At 35.0% G+C, this 13,732-nt stretch overlaps 1 protein-coding gene across 1 annotated transcript; it reads left to right on the top strand.

Moving 5' to 3' along the window:
* The first annotated feature begins 767 nt into the window (after positions 1–767).
* On the top strand, positions 768–2,293 carry LOC133881622 (12S seed storage globulin 2-like). The gene is made up of 2 exons (XM_062320589.1): positions 768–1,478; positions 2,036–2,293. The coding sequence occupies exons 1-2, from the start codon at positions 769–771 to the stop codon at positions 2,187–2,189; spliced, it is 864 nt and encodes a 287-aa protein (XP_062176573.1). The 5' UTR covers position 768; the 3' UTR covers positions 2,190–2,293.
* The last annotated feature ends 11,439 nt before the right edge of the window (positions 2,294–13,732 follow it).

Raw genomic sequence — 13,732 nt, 5'->3', positions numbered from 1 at the left:
TTAATAAGAGAGAAGTCCGGTCCACGCACGTAAATAAGAGAGAAGTCGATGCCATACCAGTGCCAATGGGAGCAGTCTCATGGTGGTTCAATACAATCATTAATGTATGATTTGTTTATACACTTAATTTGACTAAATTATGCCTGATAAATCATTATCACAATAATTATGCCTGATAAATCATTATCACAATAATTATGCCTGATAAATCTAAGCTGAGGTGTCAACTTCTCATTGGAGGGCACAATATAGTCTCTTGGTTTACATTAGGATCGTATCGAAGTCGCTCTCTTATGTCTAATGTTCTCTGCCCTAGATCTGATGGCTAAAAGTGATTGGCGCAGTTATGTATGACTGATGGCTACACCTTATAGCATTACTAGTTGTATGGATTACTTGAGATCAAACAACCGGTGGTGTGTGACTATTGTTGTACCTCACGAGGCACCAGCGTGGTACTTCGAAGCCCTACGAGCCTTGCAAACCTCACCGTAAGAGGGTATGGGTACATATAGGTCATGTTGATGATAGTTATGGACTGTAAATTAATTATGAATATTATATTATACACTTCATGAGCATGATTTTCTGTCTTAAAACTATGATTTGTTTTTCCTAGATTATGCCTTGAACTTACCTCCTAGACGTACTATTTTCCATGCTAGCATAATTATTGTGATAATGATTTATCAGGCATAATTTAGTCAAATTAAGTGGTTCAATACAATCATTTATGTATGAAGTGTATAATATTCAAATTAAGTGGGAATGGTATTCCCTAACAAAGGAGAGGAGGTGGTGTTGAAACTCAAGAAAGGAGATGTCATACCAGTGCCAATGGGAGCAGTCTCATGGTGGTTCAATGATGGAGATTCTGAGTTGGTTGTAGTCTTCATGGGCGAAACATCTAAGAGCTACGTTCCCGGCGTGTTCACCTACTTCTTGTTAAGTGGAACTCAAGGTATTCTCGGAGGCTTCTCGCCGGAATTTCTTAGCATAGCATATAACACAAACAAAGACGGTGCAAATAAGCTCGCGAAAAGCCAAACGGGAGTCCTGATAGTAAAGCTAGAGGAAGGAAAAAGCATGCCGAAGCCCAACGTAGAAAACACCAGAAAAATGGTTTATAACATTGATGCTGCATTGCCTGATATTCGCGTTAAAAACGGCGGAGCAGTCACTGCATTGACGGAGCACAAGTTTCCTTTCCTTGAACAAGTTGATCAGCTGAGCGCCAGCCTCGTTAAACTTGATGCTGAAGCAATGCGTTCACCATTATATGCTGCTGATTCTGCAGTTCAGCTGATTTATGTTGTGAAAGGAAGTGGTCGTGTTCAGATTGTGGGCATCAATGGGAAGCGCGTCTTGGACGTGGAAGTAAAGCCTGGTCACTTGCTTCTTGTGCCAAGATTCTTCGTTGCCGCCGAACTTGCAGGCGCAGATGGACTCGAGTATTTCTCTATAATAACAAATGAGCAGTAAGTATCAATTTATTTGCAATTTTAAAACATAATTTGAAAATTTGTTTTTTTTTTTTTTTTTTGAAAGAAACATGTACTTACTGTGATCCTTTTTAGAAGAAAAAAAGGAATAGAGAAAGAATCGATTACAAGCTGTAATTTTATTTTATTTTTTAATTTAAAAAATGGTGTCAAGTCAGTACATAATTGAAGAACCATAGTAGATGCTTTAACATTTTTCTTTTTAAAAATGTAATTAAACGTTTGATAAAATTGCAATTTAACCTTTAAAATCGTTCAATTTTAGAAACGCACTCCTTTATCTTTAATTTGAAAATACAAATTTTTTAGATTTTTAAATTGCAATTTTTTAAAAATGTTATCCTACATTTTTTACTATTTGATTTAAAATAACTTTAATATGTGAAATTACAGAATCAAACACAGTCTACCCTTTATTTAAATCTAGCTTAATTAGCTTGAGTGATGTGCTGTTGCTTAATTTGTTAAATGTATTTTGATAATATTTGATTAAGAGTGATATATATTTCATTTTTCTTTCTAATTTTCTGTAGGCCTGTCCTCGAAGAGTTTGCTGGCAAGGCCTCGGTGTGGGATGCGTTATCTCCGGCGGTCTTAGAAGCCTCCCTCAGTGTATCTCCAGAGTTCGGGGAGCTTTTCAAGTCAAAAATGCAAAAGACCACAGTCATTATCCCTCCACGGAATTAATTGAATCCTTGCCGATTGTACTACGTAGTTAATTACATATTCTGTTGTTTCCATTAAAATAAAATAAATTAATAAATAAATAGTTTTCATGGCTCTGAAATAAATATCTCCCAAAGATTTTACTTTACCTCAAAGTGGCAGGAATTTTTACTTATTATTTTTTCTATGCTTGCGCTACCAATGGGTGGGCGTGGGCCGGATTTACATGTTTTCTACAACCCACCCCGCAGTGAACAGGTTTGAAAATCGGGATCCGCAACCTGTGTAATGAATGGTCAATTTGATGGGCCACGGGTAGCACGGATCGGGGGCAGATTATGCGGGTTCGGGTATTATGCTTCTTGTTTGTTTTTAAAATAATTTTTTTTTAAAAAAAAAAAAAAAAATCTGGGCCTAAAACTAGGTGGTCTATGTGATATTTGAAATCTTTCTATTTTATCACCTTAAAGGCCTAAATGTGATCCACTGCCCGTGAATCTGCAAGCTCCTTAGCACCTTAGGCTATCTCCAGCAGTTAAAGTTAAAGTAGCTACTCAAAAACTACAAATATTTACTTTAGCTACTCCAACAGTTAAAAACATTCCAACAATACTCTTTATTCTACTCTTCATTTCATTAAAATATTGTTTTTAAATCATTTTCTTTTATTTATTTTTTTTATTTCTCTTTCACTCTCCGGTCTCCATCTCACTCTCCGGTCTCCCCAACCCCAGGTCCCCAACCCCAACCCGTCAAGAACGCCATCCTCGCCCAGGAGGCGGAGTCCCTTCTGGAAGGCTCAGATCAAACCACCATCCTCACCGTGCGACCTAGAGAAGATGGAGATGGAGATTGAGAGAGAGAGTGACGGTGGGAGATCGAGAGAAATCGGGAGAATACCCGAGCCCAACCCCAGGTCCCTAACCCCAACCCGTCGAGAACACCATCCTCGCCCAGGAGGCGGAGCCCCTTCTGGAAGGTCTGATCGCCGGTGGATGGACTTGGGTGGACGCCGGCGAAGCTGGGGGCGGGATTCTGGTGGCCAGAGAAACGTGTGATGAGGGAGAGAAAACATCGGTTGATTGCGGTGATGATTTTGGTTGTTTTCGGTTGATTTTGGTTGTTTTAGAATATGCGTTTCAGTTGATTTCGGTTTGGGCAATGGCGGAGGCCGGAACGGAGGTCTCTGGCGGCCAATGATGGCGTCGAAGTGGCGGACTCGATGGAGACCAACAGAGATGAGAAGTGAGGGAGAGGGAAGTGGGTGAACGAAGAAGGAGAGGGATGCGGGTGGAGGTGGAGTGATAGAGAGGGAGAGAGAGAGAAAATATTAATAAAAAAATTCTGAAACAGATGAACAGTGAATAGCCAGTAGTGGCTATTCACTGTTGATGAAGTTAAGGAAAAAATTATAATAGCCATTCTGTTGGACGAAGGAAAAGTGGTAAAAATAGTCAAATTTGACTTTTGGTTAAAATGAAGCCTCTGCTGGAGATGGCCTTAGCAATCAAACAAGTAAATTAAAAACTCTTGTATCATTTTTTTTATGAATAAAATATAAATTGAGGGGGGCATTCCGAGAATTGAACTCGGTAGTCTCAAGTTTGATACATTCATGAATCATACAAACCTAGCAATCACACAAGTAATATATATTGTACTTCACTGCAGAATGCATCAAGAATTAGAACAAATTTTAAATCAATAGCTAAGCAGAATTAAAAGTTCCAACAAAAAAAAAAAATATAAACTTGGACCAACAAAAATTAAAAGCTCCAACAAAAAAATTAGAAACTTAGACCAACAAATTTAAAGTTCCAACAAAAAAGAACAGAAACTTAGTCGGTTAGTCCAACAAAAATTAAAAGTCACAACAAAATAACAGAATCCGTAATTCAGTACAATCAATGAACACAAAAAAATCAATAGTCCCATCAACAGTGGAATGCTCTAAACAAACAACAAAAAACAAGAAACCCCGCATGACAGCATCTTCAACTAATCATCTTCAAGCAAAACGTTGACGTTCTTCAAAGTTATTTCTACAAAGGAGAGTAAAGAAAAATTGATTTACAATCAGAATTCAAATTTGATAAATAGAGTAAGTGAACATTTAAATAATAGAAAGTTTACCTGATTCGAGCCTATAACTTTCAACAGCATCAATTATCTCTGAATCATAACCATTGCCACCGCTTATGGGTTTTGACTTTAACCAATTATGTGAACATATCAAGGCTTCAATTGTTATTGGAGCCAACGAACTCTGAAAATGGTTCAAAACACGCCCTCGAGTGCTAAAAGCCGACTCTGAAGCAATCGTTGTAATGGGAATTGCTAAAACATCTTGTGCTATTTGGGCAATTACTGGGAATTCGGTTGAGTTCACCTTCCACCAATTCAAAATATCAAAATTAACATTCATTTTCTCTACATTATCAATCAAATACCGATCTAGTTCCGATTTGCTTTATACATCACTTTTAGAAGCCCGGTACTTTTGGAACTTACTCATGAAGTGAAATGAATTGTCACTACTTTCACATTCATCTATTGTGGTTGACGAATCACTATCATTATGAATCCAAGAAGAACTCCCACCATTGTTGTCATAGTGATCATATAATTTGTCCAAGTGACATCTCAATTTTGTAATCATTCGAGTTGCTTGTTCAACACTGAGAACTTCTTTGAACCAATAATCTAATGAATCCAATTTGGTGCATGGATCAAGAACAACCGCAACAAACAACATCAAGTTAACCCTATCAAGATCTCTCCAATACTTGTTGTATTTAATCTTCATCTTCTCTGCCATGGCACTTAATACATAATCCCCACTTTTACTAAAAGCCTGTAAATGTGATTGGATGCCACAAATTTCTTGGAAGTACATATTAGATGTCACATACAAAGAACCCGAAAGTCGCATGGTCACATCATAAAAAAGTTTTAAAAACTTGAGAAAAACCCTAACTTTTTTCCAATCCTCAAAAGTAGGAGGTCCCAAATGTAACGACCCACCCCCAATAATACAATATTGTCCACTTTTGGCTCCCCCAAACCAGACTTCCCAGGGGGTCACTCATCCTGGTACTACTCTCGCAGAAGCACACTTAACTGCAGAGTTCTGATAGGTTCATCGCCATCACGGCTTTAAAACGCGTTTTGTCATGAAGGGTGCGTTTATACATATAAGCACATCCCCATTCACAGGCAATGTGGGACGTCACAATCACCCCCTCTTGGGACCTAGCGTCCCCGCTGGCAACCCTCATGGGATCACCCCATTCTTGGCATCTCAGCAAGTGCCCGCTGGCAACCCTCATGGGCTTGTGCACAGTCCCCCCATCTCAGGCTGGGAAATGGCTCTGATACCATTTGTAACGACCCACCCCTAATGACACAATATTGTTCGCTTTTGGCTCCCCCAAACCAGAGTTCTCAGGAGGTCACCCATCCTGGTACTATTCTCGCAGAAGCACGCTTAACTACGGAGTTCTGATAGGTTCATCGCCATCACGGCTTTAAAACGCGTTGTGTCATGAATGGTGCATTTATACATATAAGCACATCCCCATTCCTAGGCAATGTAGGACGTCACACCAAACCCCTTTCTCCCTTGCCCTCCCTCAAATAACATAGAAACAAAGTATCCATCTTCTTCTTCCATTATATGTAAAGCATTTTACATTTTTCAGAAGCTTCTAACCTCTTATATGTGGAGTTCCATCTAGTTGGAACATCAAGACACAACAAACCCTTAAACTAAATTCTTTCTATCTCCATACAAGCCTTAAATTTATCCAATCTTGAATGTGAAGACTTCACATGTTTTACCACATTTCGAACCATCACAATAGAGTCATTAACCTCTCTTAGACCATCAGTCACAATAAGATTTAGTATGTGTGCACAACACCTCATATGCATAAACTCATTATCCAATATGGTGCCCACCTTATCTCTACTTCTCCTCTTCAAATACTCAATAGCAGTATCATTGGCACTAGCATTGTCAACTGTGACAGTAAAAATGCTACTAATACCCCACTCAAGCATACAAGACTCTATCTTTTTCCCAATAGTCTCTCATTTGTGATTAGGAATTAAAGAGAAATTTATAATTCTTTTATGTAAATTTCAATCACTATCAATAAAGTGGCAAGTGACACACATATAATTAAGGTTTTGAATTGAAGTCCACGTATCAGTGGTAAGACAAACCCGAGCACCAGTTGTCAAGAACATTGCCCTAAGCTTTTCTTTCTCAGATATAAAGATCTTCATACAATCCTTCATCACATTGTAACAGGAAGGAATTTTAAACCTAGACTCAATCGTCTTCATGAAATCATGAAACCTTTCACCCTCCACAAATTTAAAAAGGCAACTCATCCACAATTACCATCTTAGCCAATGGCTCTCTTATTTTTTGAACATTATATTTCGCAATGAAAAGATTGTCAACAGATCATTCTCTCACTTGTTTTCCTTCTTACCATCAAAACTCAGCGTTGACTTAGACTTATCTAATTTGCTAAACCTACCAGGATATTTCTTGCAACTATTTTTGATATGTGATAACATGGATGAAGTACCTAGCCTCCTGGGGTGACAACTAAACAATTTGCCACAATAGTTGCATTTTGATTTAGGATCTTCGGGATCACCCTCCTCTACCTTGGTAAAATGTTTTCATACAAGTGATTTTTGCACATTTGGTTTAGGTTTTGGTGGGAGAGCTTCAACTAAATTAGGATTTTGAGTACCAACATTACCAATACATTCAACATTCTCAGTATTAACATGAGGCATAGTGCTATCTAAAAGACTAGGAGTAGGACTAGGTGAAGCCGAAGCACTAGCAATAGAACCAATATTCTTAGCACCACTATTTGCATTACCGGCCATGAATCTACAATTCATTTTTTTTTAAAAAAAATAATTAAAAAAATTCATCACAATTTATAAAATATTGAACTTTATATATATATATATATAAGATTCATAACAAATACATATACGATTCAGATAATTTGCATATAACCCAACCAACAAATTACATATACAATTAAATTTAGGATTTGCATAATTCAAAAAGATTCAACATGTTAAAGATTCACATAAGGATTCATACCAAAAATTGATACAAGAGCATAAGCAAAAACAGATAGAAGAGCGCACATATAATTCTCTAAACATGGCATACACAATCTTTCCAAAAGCCCTCAAGAACATGTGCAATAAAGGATATTATAACAATAAAGGATGAAGAATGAAGATGTTCAACTGTAAGATAGTCTTGTCAGTAAATAAATAGTCTCTCAACAAATATTAGAGTCCGTGAGTCTCCACGGTACTGGAAAATGGAAAAAGTGGACGGCTCGGAGAGACATCCGCGTGGCTGCTAAACACAGGTGGGGGACCGAAAGAAGGGGGAGAGGCAAATTAACGACGCTGGTTTCATCTTTTTTTGAAAAATAAATTAAAATGCCACGCAGGCAAGAGTGGACGAAGAGTTGCATGTGTAATGGAAGCAGTACACATGAATCATTTCTCCTTATACAATTTCTAGATACATTGAATACACATAAAATTTACATGCATGAGTCTTACCATATATATATATATATATATATTATATGAGAATTGTATGGGACGGTTCACCCCCCATAAGTAAAATGATACCTAAAAGGAACATGTGATTGATGTGACGATGCTTCTTGAATAGTTTCCAGGCCACCATAGCCTGATTGAGACATGCACGTACCATTTTGGTTCTTATTTCATGTGAAGAAACACTGACATCATTGGATGTCAAAAATATTTTCAATTTTTATTTATTTTGGTACTTATTTAAATAAAACTCCAGTAATTTTCGAGAACCACTCTGTAGGCATGCATCAAAATATGACTTTAGAAATTACAGATCACTCAAACTAAGTATAAATTTCTATAAACCAAATGCATGTTTCTTAAAGTATAAATTTTCTTATCATTTTATTAAAAAAAATACATTTAAAAAACACGTATTAATAAACACATGTCACTTTATTAAATTAATTTGTAAAACTCTGTGCTCATAAATATTTTTTTGGCACCACTAAACCATTACAACAGCGACTAAATCCTATCATCATTGTTTAGGGGTGTTGTTTTGTTCCCATCAAAGGCACCATTATCGTTTAGTGCCCTTAAGCAACAAAAAGAAAAATTAGAAACTGTACCCTATGGTGGTTATGTTTGGCAAACCACTCTTTTTTAAAAAAGAAAACAATTTCAAAACATTTTACTTTTTATATCAAATTAATTATTTTTTAACAATTTTATTCACTTCTTATATCACATCAATAATTTTTTAACAACTTTTTTCACAAAAAAAATTTTAAAACTTCTACTTATTTTATACAAGCATAGGCGAACATCTTCTCTCTATTTTATACAAGCAGATATGGACATCTGATAGAGGGTATAAGAATTAGAATGAGCTCCTTCCAATCAGCAGATATAGTCCATGTAAAGCATATATGAGGCCAATTTAACAGTTCACGGCTTAACATGAAAGACAATCACTCATCTTGTAAATTCAATCTAGATAGAAGAAATTTTACCCATAATCTATAATATTGTAGTTAGAGAACTCATTATCCCTGTGTTTTGATCTCAGGTTTTGTTACGATTTTAATAAAATTGAAATTCGTTAAATATATATCGCATCAATTACTTCCCATTATTATTATTAAAAAATAAATAAATAAAAAAAACCCAAACACACCCACAAGTGTCTCCTGCACCAAATGACGGGCTTGTTTGTTAAAGAGCATAACAGAATACAGTAATGCTCTTTACTGTTCACTTTTTCTTTTTCTTTTTTTCTTTTTTTTTTTTTTTTTTTTTTTTTTTTTTTTACTTTTCACATTTTTTAATACCAATCAACATCAAAACATTTTCACTTTTACTTTTTATATCACATCAATAATTTTTTATTACTATTCAAATAAAAAAATTCACTACAATATAAAATTTTTTCACTTTTTTATATAAATTCCTTTTACTTTATATCACATCATTAATTTTTACTCATTTTAAAATTAACAACTCACTACTATGTACAGTTCTGTTCTGTAATGTCACTCGGCAATAAACCCGACGTTGGACAAAGCATCTTCTCTGACACTTGCCTTTCCTTTAAAAAACTTTTCTCATATTGTCGGCTTCCCACTGATCTGCCTCATTTTTTTATTTGATTTTATTCATTTTTTTTTGTCTTCTTGTCTTGGACGTTCAAACCCTCTTTCACGTTTTCAGCGCATTGCTTTGGTTTTTTTGTTTCTTTTGCCAAACAATTTAAGTGTACGTCTCCTTTGTTTTGCTCCTGCGCGCACCAAATCATGCACGTTCAGCTAGCAAAGCATCTTCTCGATCTTCTTCAACATCGATCGATGACATTTGCCTTTCCTTAAAAAACCAATGCAATCTCATTTTGTCGGCTTCCCACTCTGCTGCATTTTTTTTTTAATTTTTGTATTCATTAAGCAGCTCAGCTCACGAGTTGTTTCGATCTGGCTTTGTCTTGTCTTGGTTCAATTTCAATCCGGGCCTCTTTCACGTTTTCCGCACATGGCTTTGTTTTTTATTTCTTTTGCCAAACAATTTCTGCAGGCTGGCCGGCACAAATTGAGACAAAATTTATGTTTTCCTTAATTCTTTGACCACCGTCTACGTTCCTCTTTGCAATTTCAGATAAAAGAATCTGTTTCTCGTTTTCATCTTTTTTTTTTTGGGCACCCACATATTTGATTCCGTTTTATTGTTTTATTTTATTATATATATTTTTAAAAAAAAAAAAAAAAAAATTGGGTATTCTAAGTTGTCTTGTATGATTTCACTGGTTTTTTTAACCTTAAACCAGTCTGAAGAAGATAGGTTGAAGACGACGTATTTTTAAAATTCACGTCTTTAAAAACAAAACATGGAAAGAAGGATACGTCTTTAAAAGACTGACTTATCTTTTTAATAGATTGAAGACTTAAAAGACACGTCATTTATTGAGACTTTTTTTTTTTTTTTTTTTTTTATTTAAAGAGATTAATAGATCGAAGACTTAAAATACTTGTCTTTTAATATGTTGAAGTCTTGAAGACGTAACGAGACTTGTCTTCTCTATTAGAAGAATGACACGTCTAAAGTAATGGAACTTGTTTTTTAAATTAAAGGGTGGGTTAAGTTCATTTGAAAGGTTTTGTTCATGGTGGTTTATTTGATAAATAAATTGTATTTTAATTCTTTAAGGATTAATCTCTAATCAAATTTAGCTTATCAGTAATAAATATTTATTAATGAATCTACCGATCACTAATTTGATAGATACAAGAGGTGAAACTAAAAATTTAACTTTAAATAATTCGACAAGCATTAAAAAAAAAAAAAAGAAAAAAAAAAAGAAGGTACTTAGGAACCGATCCCAACTTTTTCAGTATAAGGATAGGGAGGGGGACATGATGTATATATATATATATATATTAGGACAAAAGTAAGAATTGAATTTATGAGATTGGAGCTTTCAAAAAAAAAATTAAGACATTAGGTTACAATAGGTTTTTTTTGGACCACTATTAATAAAGGAGCAAAAAAAACTCCTGAACAAGATTTGTATGCATAATTTTTTTAATAGTTTTAATTAATTTTTGTTTAACTTTTTATTTTTAAAGAAAAAAAAAAAAAAAAAGATTTGACCCCCCTATCCAAATTTCTAGCTTCAGCACCGTATTTATGGGAAAAATGCAAAATGGTCTTTTACAAATCACTTCTTATGTCATTAAAATGAAATGAAAAGTCCCTATGGCAGGTAAACTTGACAAATTACTCTTTGAATTCATTTCCGTCATCTACTTTATAGAAATTATTAGGTTGCCACGTTAGGTCCAATAATTTCTTTTAATTATTAAAATATTTAAATACAAGAAAATATTCTCACTTAAACTTATCGCCTTAAGCTTCAAAATTTATCAAGGCACCCTGATACAAAATTTGATTTAGAAAACTACAAGTTCTAATATATGCCTCCCATTTTCTTTTATTCAAGTTAATCAGTTTATGTGCACTAGTTTGTTTGTTTTTTATTTTTTTTAACTTTTTTTTTCCCCCCTAAATAGTGTATGTATTGCACTCTACTATGCATGATTAGGGGTGTAAGATGAGCCCAGGCGCTTGTAAACTCAGTTCGGTTAAACTTGATTTAGTCTCGGTTCGAATAATTAATAACTCATTCGTGAATACAATAATATGTTCGAATATTAAATGAGACATATTCGTATAAACTCAGCTTAAATAAACTTGTATAAACTCGTATAACTTCAATTTTACAAAAAAAAAAAAAAAAGTCATATTATTTTAATTTTGTAATAAAAACATCTTTAAATAAAAATGAATTATCTTCCTAATATGATAGATATAACTTGAATTATTGTTGTGAGTTTAATTTTATAGATTTGTGTGTACATGAGTGTGTTTGTGAGTATGTATGGTTATATGTGTGTGTATGCACACGCGTGATTTGTGTATGTGCATAATGAATTTATATACATACATATCAACTTGAGATTATATTATTTAATATTCAAGTTAATTTATTTAATGAACTCAAATGATAAAATTTTAACAATACTTAATTAATTAATTATTAGTATGGATTTACGAAAATATAAACAATAATAATATTTACTTTATATAAGAAATGAATAAGTTAATTGAGCAGCTCGTGATAAGATCAAACTCGACTTATATTTAAAATAAAATTAAATGAGCAAAGCTTGAACAAAATATCTAACTCGATGATAAGTTCGAGTTCAACTTGTATTCCAAATAAAATTAAATAAATCAAATTTTAACATTCAATACTTGACTCAAGCCGAGTCTACCGGAATTCATTCCAATGCACGATGGAGCAATTTCAAACCAAAAAGGCAACCAATTATATGCACAGGAAGGAGAAAAAAACTTTTACCTTTGGACAAAGAAACACCAACAAGACAACTTTATCCAAAAAGAAATTAATCGATCATTTATACTTTTAGGCTTGTAATACATGCATTATAAGTACATTATATAAGTGCACAACTCGAAAACGCGTTGAGGTAGACTCCACATACGTGGAATTCATCACAATGTACTTTAAAATTATACACTAGTGGCGCATTTAATGTAATTTTACATTACCCATCCTCTTACGGGCTGGAAATTTGCACGTACTGTCAATTAATTGCATCCTTTTCGTACGCCAAGAATGGGAAATGCCTTCGAGGAATGAGGCCACCAAATGCTAGAAGATGGCATGGGCCACGGCCATGGCTAACCATACACGCAACGTACGCAGTTTGAATAATGCTGAAAGGGGACCCCGTTTTTTTTTGTACGCCAAGAATGGGAAATGCCTTCGAGGAATGAGGCCACCAAATGGCAAATGCTAGAGGATGGCATGGGCCATGGCCAAGGCTAACCATACACACAACGTATGCAGTTTCAATAATGCTGAAAGGGAACCACGTTTTTTCGTGAGAGAGATTTTTGACCATACAATATATATATATATATATAGGGCACGTAGGCCTTTCTCTCAAAATAGGAAGATGAGAGAAGGATATTGGAATAAAAAAAGCATTTCTCAAATTAGAATAGGGTACGTCAAAATAATTAGGTAAGATTTTAACGCCGGTTAGGTGATCGGCTTGATAGGTGGATCAGGACTTTCTATAATTATTTGTCAGAATTTGAGAGAATTCAGACAGGTGATTGTGAGAGACCACTTATGAGATCCACCTGACCGGATAAGTGATTGGACAACCTAATTTTTAAGGTAAATGTATCAGCACTCCCTGAGTCGGCGTGCGATTTGAAAATGGTCAATCACTTTCTAAAAATCAATATCAACTCCTTCATTTTTCCACGAATTTGAAACAAGTCCCTCAATCACTTTTCTGTCCATTTTCGCAACGTCTGTTAGTTCCACATTAGCCTTTTTGTCATGTCACCTTAAAATATATAGTTTTTAATAATTTTATATATATATATATATAAAGAAAAAAAGAAAGAACGAAGAAAAATGAGGGTTGGGGGTGGCGCCCCTTGGGCAGGGGGTGGCCTGCGAGCCACCCCTAGAGGTGGTCGCGCCACCTTTGGGGTGGCTCGCTGCCTCCCCCATCGGGTCCGCGGCTCCGGTGAGAAAGTTTAGGTGGTCCTCTAGGAAGAGCACTCTAAGGAAGAAGAAGAGTAGTTCTTGAGTTCCGACTAGTCGACGGGAAATGAAGGTTTTGCTGACAGTGAGGAAGTTTCGGGGTGTCCGACAAATGTGCAGGGCAAATGGGCAGCCAAGATCAGAGACCCTCTTCGATGTGTATGGCTTTGGTTGGGCACTTACGACACGGCCAAAGAGGCCGCTAGGATATTTGGAGATTACGAGATAAAGATTCTTTCAAATTATTTATTTGAATTTGATAAAATTTAAATAAATAATTGTAAAAAAACATTAGCAGTAATTTTTCTTAAACTTTTTTTTCAATTTA

The sequence above is a fragment of the Alnus glutinosa genome, chromosome 11, assembly GCF_958979055.1.
Source record: "Alnus glutinosa chromosome 11, dhAlnGlut1.1, whole genome shotgun sequence".
Classification (NCBI taxonomy): domain Eukaryota; kingdom Viridiplantae; phylum Streptophyta; class Magnoliopsida; order Fagales; family Betulaceae; genus Alnus; species Alnus glutinosa.
This window is presented reverse-complemented; position numbering and strand designations above follow the sequence as displayed.

Bases quoted from the DNA above. Each gene is read 5' to 3' on its own strand.
- LOC133881622 (XM_062320589.1), top strand. From the start codon at position 769: ATGGTATTCCCTAACAAAGGAGAGGAGGTGGTGTTGAAACTCAAGAAA. The intron at 1,479-2,035 runs GTAAGTATCAAT...AATTTTCTGTAG, and splicing joins TCTATAATAACAAATGAGCA to GCCTGTCCTCGAAGAGTTTG.